Genomic DNA, 13040 nt, shown 5'->3' with positions numbered 1-13040 from the left:
CTGGGTGTATGTTTTAATGGGAGGATGTCAGCTTTGAATGAGCAAAAACGACTGAAGCGTAGGAAGAAATGGACACCCATCTGCAGGACCCAAACATCCCAAACCTCTTGTGCTTCCAAATATTTTAATGGTAGTTTCTAAACAAACATTTGTAGGGTACATTAACTAAACACATCGCTACTGAGAATCTAAAGCAGTTCGTTGTTTCCCCACAGTCCAAGAGGTAAAGAACAGAAAAAAGTAAAAACTAATTAAACTTGGTTTCAGAATTAGAATACATACGTATTTTGATTCACTAAGATATAAAATATTGTTTTCCTTTTATCATAATAGAAACTCGTTATGAATTAGAATTAAAGATATTCCAGCTACTCAGAGCAGCCTGCAGGAAGATTTAGAAGACTGATAATGAGCTGCTGTGCTCTGCTGCTGTGTAACTGAAGCTCAACTCCAACACCGTGACTGAGATGCTTCCAGTGCATCATGCACACTATTTATACACCAAGCACAGGCCGAATTACTGGATCTTGGCTGTATATATGCAACATAACCATATTTTTTGCATTAGGAGATAAGGAGAAAGCTCTGTATACCAGAATATAAGCTTTGTATATCAGAATATAAGGGAAAAATGACCTTGGTAATGCTTACAGCTACCAAAAATTACCTATTCACTGAAACCAATAACCACGAGGATAAGCACTTAGAAGCATCTCTCAAAGAGCAAATATCCCATAACTCAAGAACAGAAACGAACTGACAACCTGTAGATGTCAAAAGAAGGGCATAAAAGAAATTGCTCGGTTTTAAGCACCAGTACAGAGTATGCAGCAAGTAGCAGCAGTCCTCAGGCCAAGAATCCATTGCACTGGAGAGACTGAAGACAGATAGCACCGTGGTTGATTGATGTCAAACAAGGTACGAAGGTTGGAAAGACTGCATTTGTCTCCTGCACCATTGCAGAGAGCCACAGCAGCACTGCACAGACGCTGTACAGAATACTGCTGCTGCACCTTGTTCATCACGCTTTAGTTTGTCTGCCCGCTGTTCAGCCCTTAAATCTGCCCCAGCCCTCGAATACAAACAGCTCCACTGCTAGTGCCTGAACCACTCATCTTCAGACCTGGTTTCACACAGTCTAAAATAAAATGGCTGTTATTAGGACAGGAAATATCTAACATTCGTATCTAGAAATTACAGTGCACATTTAACACGAAATGAAGCAAAAGAGCAAGAAGAAAAAAAACAGTTTCCAAACAAAGCAACTCTACTAACTTACTTGCATGGTAAAATGCGAACAACATCGTTCTGCTTGTAACTCTCAATGCAGACAGCACAATGATCAAAGTCTGGGTCTGTCTCCTAAAATGAACAGAATGAAAATTCAAGTCAAGAGCTTGGGCTGCAACAAAGGCAAAAGCAATTGTAATCAGCACGAGAACCACGTTGCATCGGAGCGGGTATTACCAAGAGGATACAGCAATGATGATGGGGTGGTTACATTCCAACATGGCTTGGAAAAGAGAAGTATCTCACACATACAAAATCTTTCCTTCATTTGGAGCTGATAACTGACCATTTGAAACATCAGCTAAGGCCTAAGATGTTTATAATACCCAGCTGAATTCTTGTGATATACATAGCAGGGATTTTCCTACAGGAATCACCTCAGCTTTGAGGTAGAAAGAAAAGGGTTGGATTTTTCTTTTTTTGAGGATAAGCTTTTTTGGGAATTCTGCATGGCAGCTAGCACACAAAACCACTCAGTCACAGCTGCCAGATGGAGTGCAAGAAGTATTTAAGTGAGAAAAACTCCTTTGGAATGTACAGACTTACAGCATCCAGCAATACTACAAGTTACACAAAACATCATGCCATGTGATATGCAGCCTCCAGCAAGGAAGGCAAGATCGTAACATCAGAAGAGAAGGGAAAAGCTGAGAAGTGAACTGTTTCCTCTGACAAAAGCAAAACACGATGCCCATGTTTATCATGTTGAAGTATCATTATACCTTATCTCCCTTCTTTACTGTCCTGGTTGTCAGTTTACCGACGGCTTTCTTGGCAGCATCTCCAAGGCGACGCTAATGAAGTGACAAAGAAGAGAACACAAATTAGCTCTGATAATCAAGCTTCATTACTGCCCTTTATAATGACTTATTCGGGCTCGATACTGCCACGGCAATACACACAGACAGTGGGCCCAACACTGCAAATAACAGCGTAAACAGCAAAGCCCACAGCTAGGGATTTGTCAGGAAACAAAACAATCCAACAGCAGAGCACAGGAACGCACACAGTGTGTGGGCATAAAGCTCACAGACTGCACAGGGCTCCACAAAAGTCATCCAACATGTGTGACAAAGCTAACCAAACCCAGCCTGCAGTACAGGAGCTGAAGCAACGTGCCCCCCGGGGATTTATGTCATCTTCTTTTCCTATTGCTTCTTATTTGACGTGCTGGAACATACTCTGTTCTCTTAGGCTTTAATTCCCCCCCCTACCCCCCGAGTGCAGGCTGATCTTGTTCTGAGACACAACAGATCCTCAGTGTAACCTAGTTTCTTTTGCCCTTACCCGAAACCACCACTACCGCACAAAGCAAAAGTTTGTGGGTCACGAAATCTGAAAGATTCGATTCAGACTTGAATAAAGCTGAAACGAACACTGGTTTCAATATCAACCTCACTCTGACTGCAAAGGCCAAGCTATTTTTTGCCATTCACACGACGACCACCGCTGGGTGCACGTTGCCCTTCTGTGTGCCCGTCGTCCCAGCTGCTGGCCAGTGGGCTCGTGGGCCCCAGGCACCGGGCAGCACAACGCTCACGGCTTTTCATGTCAGGAGCTTGAGACTGGGTTTACATTTACTGGAAGAAAGGAAGTTTCTGTATTTTGTCCTTCACCTCTCTTGTACTGAGTACTCTGCTTTTGAGAGAGCCCAATTCTAAGAACGTAAAACGCGCCTACCAAAATCCCCTTTACAGTTTGGAACAAGTGTGCATTTCTTGTGCCTCCCTACCTCCTATACACTTGAAAAACCAAGCTCTTCAACCACCCCACCCTGTATCATACGCTTCCTTTCTCTCCATATAAGCTAAGGCTGTTTTTATTTGAGAAACACAGAGACCTCTGAAGGCCACTACAACTGTGTGTATTGAATCAAGGCCATCAACTGTACCAACATTACTCTGGAATTACATAATAAGAATTCAATTTTTGTTGTTATCGCCTCCACAGAAAAACAGCTCCTTCATTTTTTGGGTTTTTTAAGACGCTGATTTGAAAAAATGCATATTGGGTGTCAACCATTGTAGTGTACCATCCGGAACAGAGGTGGGATGGGAAAACACGTGAGAAACCAGTCAGTATAAGCAAATCTAAGCTGCACACCCTGGAACAAACATATTGTCTCGAGTACTTAATGACATGACACACCAGAACACTGCTGGAGCAATTCTCATTGCACAGCCAAAGTGTGGCTGCTAAGAGGGGAGCAGTGCTGAGAAGGCATGGCGGGGGCCTTACATGATCAACACTACCCACTTAGGTCACTGGGGTAGTACATACAATTAGTTAAACTGCCTATGTTTGTACTGTGTGAAGCCTTAGAAAATATGCTCCTACTGAGGAAGGATTAATCTCAGCAAAACTCTTCCAAAACATATACATATTCTCATATGGAAGGAAATCTGCTAAATGGCAACTTTCATCTCCATTTAAGAGATCCACCTTTCCCACCTTCTAATTTTAACGAGTGCTTTGAAATGCTAACCTTGGGAACGCTGAGGATTTGCTGTTTTGTGAAGTTAGGGCACAGGCACGCAGCACATGCTTGCTTTAAAAACCCACATCCACCTCAATGGAAAAAGGCCACCAGTACATGCAAAGGAGTTTCATACCTCTGGTGGAAACGCACAAGAGTAACCATGTGAAATACCCATATCTACTTGCACTATCTATAAAACACAGCATGTTTTTGATGTTTTTTAATCATTTTTTTTTAAACAGGTGCCTCTAGCCATAAGCTATGATCTTGTTTTTCAGTTAAAACAAGTTATTTCCCTGCTAACGGTGCAGCCTTCTCTCTGAGAGAGCTTTCAGAGCCCTTCAAAAACAAGCCGGAGCTGTCGCCACCCCCTCATTCAAGTTTAATAAGCTCAGCTTTTTAAACCACATCAAATTTTCATCAAGTTTCTCCTGACCTTTGTAAAAATCTAAAGGAAGAAGAAAGGTCACAAAAGCCCCCTCGCCACGGAGCAGCTGCTTTGAAACATTTGGAAGAAGCCTCGGACCACGCAGGGGACGCAGCAGGCACAACTCAGTGCTCCACACTCATTGACTAACAGTTATATTTAAACTTCTACCACCCCGAGGGACCGCACTAAGTACCAGCCACAGGTCGGTCACTTCAGAATGACATCCTTAGGAAAATCTAATGGGACCGGCAGCATCACACGCTATTTCTAGAAACTAGAAAGGAAATCCTTTGTCGCAGTTGAGGCTTTGTAAGTCCGCATGTGTTTTAGGTTTGACAGAGCGCTGTCAAGAGCCAACAGCGCTGCCCCACAGTTTGCCCTTAAAGGTCAGTCCTAAATCGGAGGAAGGGGGACAGTGGCTGGAGGTCAGCAGCTCTGCAAGGTTCCCTTGATAGAGATGCACAGAGGCAAAGTGAGCATGATGATTTTCCTGCTCCTTTGCAATAAAAGCCAGGACACACTACTGAGACAGCAGGTCACTGAGTCCACATTAGTAAAACATTTACTTCTAGAGTTTAAGCCACATCTACATTGACGACTTCATTTATTCAAGACTGCTGAGTATGGGTGCGATTAATTCAGATCTAAGTTCTTACAATAAAGGTGAAAAAGAAGACCAGAAAGTCATTACTTAGTATGTATGACCAGGAGAATCAGGCAGTCCTTATCAAGTATCATCTTAAATGAAGTTAAAGTTAGTGCAGATCACTAAGCAGCCCTGTATCTTAGTTTTCTTACTCTAACGTTCGTTTATTTATTGTTTGGGAACAACGCCTGAACTACCTTATTACTAAAGATATCCTTAATAACATTAGCTCTGTGCTCCACCACACCATGTAAGCGTATGCACAATCTAACTTTACTCCCCATTCCCAATGTCCTTTCCAAGAAAGGAATTCTCCACAGAATGCTGTATACAGAATATCACCTCCAGAATTTGGAGAAAAAAAAAAAAGAGCCCTTACCTGATTCCTATCACGTGCACTTGTGTACCTGATCTTCTGGATGAAGTAAAATATTAACCACGCTGAAGAAATTATCATCAAAACAATGAAAGATATTGACACAAAGACTAGGGAGCCCCGACTGAAGTTTTTTAGAGGAACACGGGAACCCACTGCTATGGCCATCAGGACAGAGATATTCTTTTCCAAATAATTCAGGATCTCCTTCACTTTTGATTCTGTAATCATGACAGCAACAATGTCTCCAGTTCCTATAAAAAGAGAACAAAAAATTAATTAACATTTTAAATCCACATAGCACGAAGCCAATAACATTTTCCATACACAAAACCATTCAATAAATAATTTTATCCAAGTCACGCATGGCATACTGGGTGCTCAGCTCAAGGCTCGCCCTTCCAAGCCAACCTTTCCAGTTAGGGTATTCACATGCCAACTGTTTGCAGCTGCACACATCCTAACAGGTAACAGTGCTCCCCACGTTACAACTACTGTGAGCAGTCTGAAAGGATCTTAAGAAGTACATTTGTTCCAGATTGGAAGCTGTGACTACTTGAATAGGCAACTCAGAGAAAAAACACATTTGGAAGATGAGCAGTGTCAGTGTACACAGAGCCAAGCCGGGGGATTCCGGTAAGTTCCCCAGTGGGGTTATGAGGATTTCACGTGCACAAAGATTGCCAAGGACCTACAAATCGTAATTCCAAAGAAGCAGCAAAGCCAGAACTTCTACCCCCACCACTTCCCATAGAAGCAGAAGTAAAGCAAACAAGCTTGGCTGGAAAGTGGAACAGAAATTAAAAACCGAGCAGAAATGTGAGTGCTGATTTTATCGTCCATCCAAAGACATGCTTAATAAAGTAGCAAAGAGCTCCTAAGACAAAAAAAACTGGTGTGCCGTTCTTCATCCAGATCTGTACTGAGACACCTTCTCAAGATCTATTTTCAAGATGCTGGTGAAGCCTGCTCATCTGTTCCCTCCATCTGTTTGCTCCAATTCACATTCCCTAAAAGAGGAACAGTAAAATGTGGGTGACTTCAGCACTGCGGTTCTGGCTTTGGAGCAGATTTGAGTTGGAGCACTTGGCGTGACAGCGAATAGAAAACATGAGATCCTGTGTTAACATGGGATTTCTTTTGATGCCTTTAATCAGAATCCTATTTTTAAGAAGTTACTGTACCCAGGATATGAAGTAGAAGACTAAAAAGAACAGAACCTTTGAAACTGAGGGCACAGTAAGTCAGGGTGACAAGTCCAAAACCGCTCATTTCCCAAAAACGGGCTTTGCTAGAGCAATCTAAGTCATTTAAGTGTTACTTCATGGCTCTTCCCATTCACAACGCCAAATAGTGCCTGTTACAGTCATCGCCCTCAGTTATCAGAGAGCGCTTCCCAACACTTGCCTTAGAGCTGCCAGAACACTCCTGACTCATCTGGCTGGGAAGTCTTTGCACTTAATGACAGCACAAAGCCTTCCTTTCCCACAATTTCAAGGTGCTGTATGTAGATGCAGCACGTGCTCCTGCAGCTCAGATGGTGCAGGATCGACCAAGAGCCAATAATTTAATACCGCCTGATGCTCTCCACAGGCATCACTTCATTTCCTCACATCTTCTGTGAGTGAAGACGGGCAGAGGAATTGTTTTCCCCTGAGCATATGTTGTGCTATGCTTCCCCAGGAGGTATTATTTGGCCCACAGCATTACGTTCCTATCCAAGTATCAGTCAGAAGCTCTCAGCACAGCATCCTGACATGATTTATATAGCTACCCGCGAAGCAAAGCTGACTAAGATTTTCTGATACCAGTCCAGTTCCGCCTGAATTAAAAGCTGAAGCCTCCACCTATTGCCTGCAGCCCAGGGAATGTGACAAAGCTGACAATCTGCCACACGTTTTATATAAGGCCCGGCGCTAAGGGAACCTCTGGCATCACTGCAAAGCCATCTGCATTCCAAACGACTCCACTGCGAACAGCCCAAGTGCTACTGCTGCTTCTGACCCCGTGAGAGCCAAGGAGAACAGCAGAGAAGAAAAATAAATTGCGCCTGCTTAACATCCTGAAGCTCAGTGGAAACTGGGACTTGGTTCATCCATATTTTTGTCAGGGGCATCACCCTAAATAATTATAGCAAGAGCTCCCTGCTTGAGAAGAATTGGGGGCAGGAGGAGGCACTGACTCATTTATTTTCAGCACCCTGAAACCTTGCATTTCTGAAACCTAAGCAGAAGAAAAAATCCTCAGGTGAATACAGACTAACAGCATTTATAGAAGGTAGAGTATGGTCTTTATATAAATCTTCTGAAAAACAACACTCTCCTGAGCCAAGAACGGCATCCAACAAAATGGAGCTGGAACACTACAGTCAAACTACACACCCAACCAGGGAGCAGCTCAGACAGACAGTACACCCAAGATAAACGTTGACACCCATAAATATTAATCAATTATCATCATCCAAGCCCCAACAGCTGTAACTTGCAATTTTACTACATGCATGCTTATTAGGATAGCTACACAACTGTATGTATGAAGGGGAAGTTGCAATGAGTCATTAAGCCTGTGGAATACATCGGGACAGGAGATGAGAGAAGGATGTAGCAGGTTCCTGTAGAGCTCTACAGAGATTGCTTTGCTGGCTCACCATCTCTCTTAGCACATTTAGAAAGTCAACAGAAAGTCATCTCAAAGGAAGATTCCCAGTCTCACCACTAGCTAACAGTTGTCCTTGCCAATTTCTCTTTATGTTGATTCTTGACTGCCAGACACTTCTCTGAAGCTCCAGATACAGACAGCTGTGGGAAGGACACCAAGCTGAAGACAAGCGTGGTTCAAAGAGCGGACTTCAGGCACCTCACACTCACCTACTGCAGGGAGTGGTGGGCAGACAAAACACCAATGCTGAGCAGCAGATATTTGCTTTTCTCCTGGGTTACCAAATGGCCCAAGCAGCTGCTTGGTCAATGCTGTGGGGAGAAGAGAGGGTGACAACTCCTGAGCTGCTGCCAGCACTGCAGTGCTGCAAAGAATCTCTTTGCAGACAGGGAGAGCAAACTCAAAATCCCAGCTCAAGTGTGGCATGTGCAGGACCACCTGTAAGAGGCACTGAACGGCTTCGATGTGATATAGAAAAGTTTTCTTCAAACTGAGAATTAACCCACTTGCACCAAAGGTGAGCACTTTTCTGAGGACTGATGTTTTCCGCTGAAGTCCTTGCAACTTCCTTAGTCCTTGACTGCACTTGCTGATGAATGTTGCAGACACAGCAGGAAGCACAGACTGCACTCAGCTCACACTTGCAAAAGAACATTGTTCTCTCTTTAAATAGCAAACAACGTTTAATTGTAACTGAAGCGTTTCATCACTTTATTCTGAAAAACCCAAACTTCACACACATTTATCTGACTCATTTTGCAGCTGGAAATTATAAAAGTACACAAAACCCCCAACTTTTATTAGAAAGTAAAGAACAGTGCAGACAGTTGCTTGCTGGCTGGATTCTGGGCATGATTCAGACACTAAAGGACAAATCGCAATGATGGAGACAGCACAATGATCATGTAATTGGAAACGTAACTGCCCATCTTCACAAACCATTAAAAGTCAATAACTTTTTAAAGCATTTCTGAACACGTGTCAGAAATAAGCACATGCACACCATTCGGCATGCAGGTCGGTGATCAGTCAGTGCCAGACTTCTTGGATTAACAAAGAGAGACCACCACAAATAGCAGTTACCCATCAGGTCTGGTGGAGCACACCCGATCAAGTGATTTCAGACCTCCAATAGTCCTTCCAAACCATATTCAGTGGTATTTTAAGAAGACATACTTGCACTAGAATAAAGACAGATCATACTTGTGAAGTCCACTGATCCACATGGAAAACGCTACCACCACGTTCTAGCTTTTGGCTATTATGAGCAGTGAGGAGTTAATGAACAGTTCCAAGACTCCTGTGAAATGACCTTGCAGAGGCAAGCACAAAAACAGACACTTATAAACAAAGGAAGAATATAACTGCTTTTTTTTTTTTCCCCTTCCCCCAGAGGAGAAAACCTCAAAGCAGTTTTTTGGTTTGAAGGAGGCTCATTCCTCTTCTGTCCCCAAGGAACAAAATACAACTGCCAGAGGAGGTTATCTGAAAAGCCCCATCTGCAAGAAGGACGACAACTGTGGAAATTAATGCAACTCTGACAACACGTTGGCCAACAATAATAGAATTTAGGGGCCCACAAAAGATCAATGAAGAAAACAGGAAACACAAAGCAAGCACTGTTGTTATTAATGAAGTTTTGAGAGACTGAGTGGGAGTTTTGTGAATGCCCCCAGAAGACATCTGCACTGAGATGGAGAACAGGGAAGGACAGGACGTTGCATTAAAGACAGCAAAGGGCACATGGAAAGGGTGGTCCTCCATCCACCAAGTGCATTTCACATCATCACAAATAAATGAAAAGCAGGAACTAGGAATCCAACTGCAAGTCAGAGGAAAAGCAATTAAAGAAAACCAGGAGGTAATGACAAAGTTGACACAAGAGGATATGCTGATAGTCACAGACAGGTCTCACTGCTCGTTTAAGGATGACACTTCCAAGCTCAGGTTTATATCTATGTTAGAAAATCAACTTTATGATAATGAAACTAACTCTACATCTGCACTGCTAGAAAAGGTGGGATCAGAGAACACACATCAGTTCTACACTACTTATCAACAATGCAGAACACACAAATTCTTCAGATATTTTAAAATTTTAGCCTGATACAAACCAGAAATTCATTATAAGAATGAAGCCTTATATTCTAAAACAGACTTTGTAAAAGCAGACAGTAAAAAGAAGAGTCTTGGCATATGGTCAGAGCGATTAAAACAGGTCTAGCTGCACAGGTTTTTATTTTGATCTAATTTGAAAGGAAGCAATAGCACAGCCAGGCTGGCAGCACTACTGCTATCTCCAGGGTAAAATATGTTTGAGATGCCCCAAATCAAATACTTCTGAAAGCAGAAACAAAACCATAGTACTTGTCAATTCTTAGTTCTAAGCAAGGTAGAACTTAATGCCAATGTACATCCATTTTAAAACGAGATTGAACAGCGTTTCAAAACAGTTTTCCTGTTGTCTTTATAACATTGAAAGTGTTGAATTCTTGACTATATGTAAACATTTACTGTAGGATATCTGATTTACACAGTGTCAGACACCGGAACAGATGTTCCAACACTACTGTGAGAAAATAGTAAATGAGAGCAGTATAGGAAACTGTTAGCTTTCACAGGGTGCATTGGCTAAACACAACCAGCGGAACCACCACCTACCCCCAAACACGGAACAGCTATTTCCAGAAATCACAAGTCTCTTTGCTACACAACCTTATGCAGAACAACCTGACAAACACTCACTTCTGAGGCTAAGATTTGAATTCTGACTGCCTCCTCAGGAGAACAAAGAAGCAGATATTCAAGCCCAGCAAGGATCAGGCTTCAATGAATTGCAAGAGAAATGCAGTGAAGTTATGCCTGCATAGCAGACAAAACTCTTCTCTGATTGCAGCAAAAGGAACTTCAGTAGATTGATTCTGCCATGGTAAGAGAGGACACTGGACTATGTCACCTAGCCATGCCCCAAGGCATGGCAGGATTGCAGAAGGCAGCATGCACTGCTAACAGCAATGCAGACATACCGAGCTCTCCTCCTTTCACAGGAGCACATGGTTGAGGCATGTAACCAGATAGACCAGGACAGGCAAGAACAGCCTTCCAAAGATGGGTGTGACAGAAGTAACTTCCAAACAAATAGTAGAGCCCAATCCGGTTCTTGTTCTGCTAACCTGTAACATGTTAAAAAATAAATCCACAGGTGATAAATAATAACAATCTCAAAAGTGGGAACGAGTCTCCCCGTGCTCATCCTCCTGCACTGAACGACAAACTATGCTTCAGTAACAACATTGCTGCCATACTTGCGGATCAGCCCTACCATCTGCTATGTCCTGGAGTTCCTAGAGGAGAGCTACACAGCGGGATCCACTGAGGAAGCTGCTGGGCCGCTGCTGACACCTGATTCCATAACCCAGTTGATCTGTTCTGACACTCAGTGAGAGGCTTCTTAAGGATAAATCTGCATAAGATCCAAACAAGCAGTCATTGCTAAGCCATCCTGTTTTATTCACAAGTCCAAATCCCGCTGACACAAGACAGTGGAGCTACCCCGCTGCATTTCCTCAGGCTTAGCCATGCCCTAACCCCGCCTGCCTCTCTGCCACAACCCAGAGCACCCCACCAGAGCCAAGTGACACCCACCACCTCTCCAAGAACTGACACAGCACCTGTGGGTGAAGAAAGGCACTGCACTTGGGCCTCACCACAGATCTGTTTTCAAGAAAGGGCAGATGTGGCACTGAGGGACACGGTCAGAGGGCTGATGGTAGGACTGGATGATCTTAGTGGTCTTTTCCAACCTTAATGGTTCTCTGATTCTATGATTTCTTCTCTGTCAAACTCACCCAGACAGCATCTTTTTATATACCTTAAGTCATATAACACAATTAAAACAATTAAGATCCTCCTACTAAGCCCCAAGATGCACCCAGAAGAGACCTTCTGAAGATACTTACTGCTTAACTGAAAACTGATTGTCTTTACATGTGCTTCTGGAAATAACATCCAGAAACTGTTACCTTAGACCTGGATTTAACACCCAAACACTGATTACAGTGCCATATTTCTGATTAATGAAAAAAATATTACTGTAATGTAGACCTTGTAGGTTCATCCATCAACTTAAGATGTGCTTAGATTTTGATATCTAAACCTCTCTACACTCTTGTATTTTGTAATGCAAGCAGATACTTGTAGGCGTCCTCCATTTTGTTATTCCTGGATAGCATTTTCTATTCCCACTAATGTACACTGGAACTAGAAAACCCAGGGATTTCTAATCAGAGCAGTCTGACAGGGTCTGGTATTTTCTTCTGTCTACAGCTTCAGTACAGATCCACCAATCTGGACAGTGTTTCCAAACAAGTCCAGCAATCCCCTAGGACACGTGGTGACGGATCCGGACCCAAGGACGCTACGAAGAGTTCTTAGAACTTAGCAAACAGCGTATTCATAGACTTATGTAATAAATTTGATTCCACAGAATCCATGGACTTCAAGAATTACTCTGCTGCTTGAGCACAGTCTTTGTCTAAGAAAAAAAAAAGTAATTACTTACAGTCACTAACTGTCCCATGGGCTTTTTCGCAGTCACAGAACTAATTACCCTTTCAGCTGGAAAAGGAAAAATGAGCCCAACTCGTGTTATTCCAGCTGTGGATGAGGCATGTAACATGCAGGAACATGGGGAAGGGGAAGTTCTGCAAAGCACCGAGCTTTGCACAGAGGTTTCCCTACCTCGCCTTGAGGAGATGTTTGTTTCCCCATGGTACAGAGTGTGCATTTCCAGCACCTCTCCCCACATCCTGTGGAGCGTCAGACAACTCCAGCTACTGCATGACAGATTTTCCTGATACACCTCCAGGAAACGCAGGAGGAAACAGATCAACTACACCATTGTTGACATATGTTCCAAAGTTTTCAATTAGCAAATATGAACAATTAACAATATAAAATGATCAAAGATACACCAGCTATGGTGAGACTACTGAAGGTTATTTACCCTTTCTTTAAATCTCCAAATACAATAAGTCATTCTTCCTTTTTTTTTTTCCCACCAATATTTCAGGGAAAAATTTATAGGAAGAACAAAACTGTAACACAATGAAATTAATTTGGAGCTGTGGATTAAAATTCCAGAAGTGCAATAAAGATTTAT

The 13040-nt window shown here is 42.8% G+C and overlaps 1 protein-coding gene across 2 annotated transcripts in view; it reads right to left on the bottom strand.

Annotated features, from left to right (window-relative positions):
- RNF130 (ring finger protein 130) overlaps nucleotides 1-13040 on the bottom strand; it is a 40162-nt gene that overhangs the window by 16845 nt on the left and 10277 nt on the right. For both annotated transcript variants that reach the window (XM_021410992.1, XM_021410991.1), the window contains exons 3-5: nucleotides 5225-5475; nucleotides 2013-2084; nucleotides 1280-1362 (exon numbers count right to left, since the gene is read on the bottom strand). In XM_021410992.1, coding sequence (XP_021266667.1) covers nucleotides 1280-1362; nucleotides 2013-2084; nucleotides 5225-5475 — 406 coding nt within the window. The remainder of the gene's footprint in view (nucleotides 1-1279; nucleotides 1363-2012; nucleotides 2085-5224; nucleotides 5476-13040) is intronic.

Source organism: Numida meleagris, chromosome 12 (assembly GCF_002078875.1).
Source record: "Numida meleagris isolate 19003 breed g44 Domestic line chromosome 12, NumMel1.0, whole genome shotgun sequence".
In the NCBI taxonomy this organism is placed as follows: Eukaryota; Metazoa; Chordata; class Aves; order Galliformes; family Numididae; genus Numida; species Numida meleagris.
Note: the sequence above shows the minus strand (reverse complement) of the source record. Positions and strands in the feature narration are given on the sequence as shown.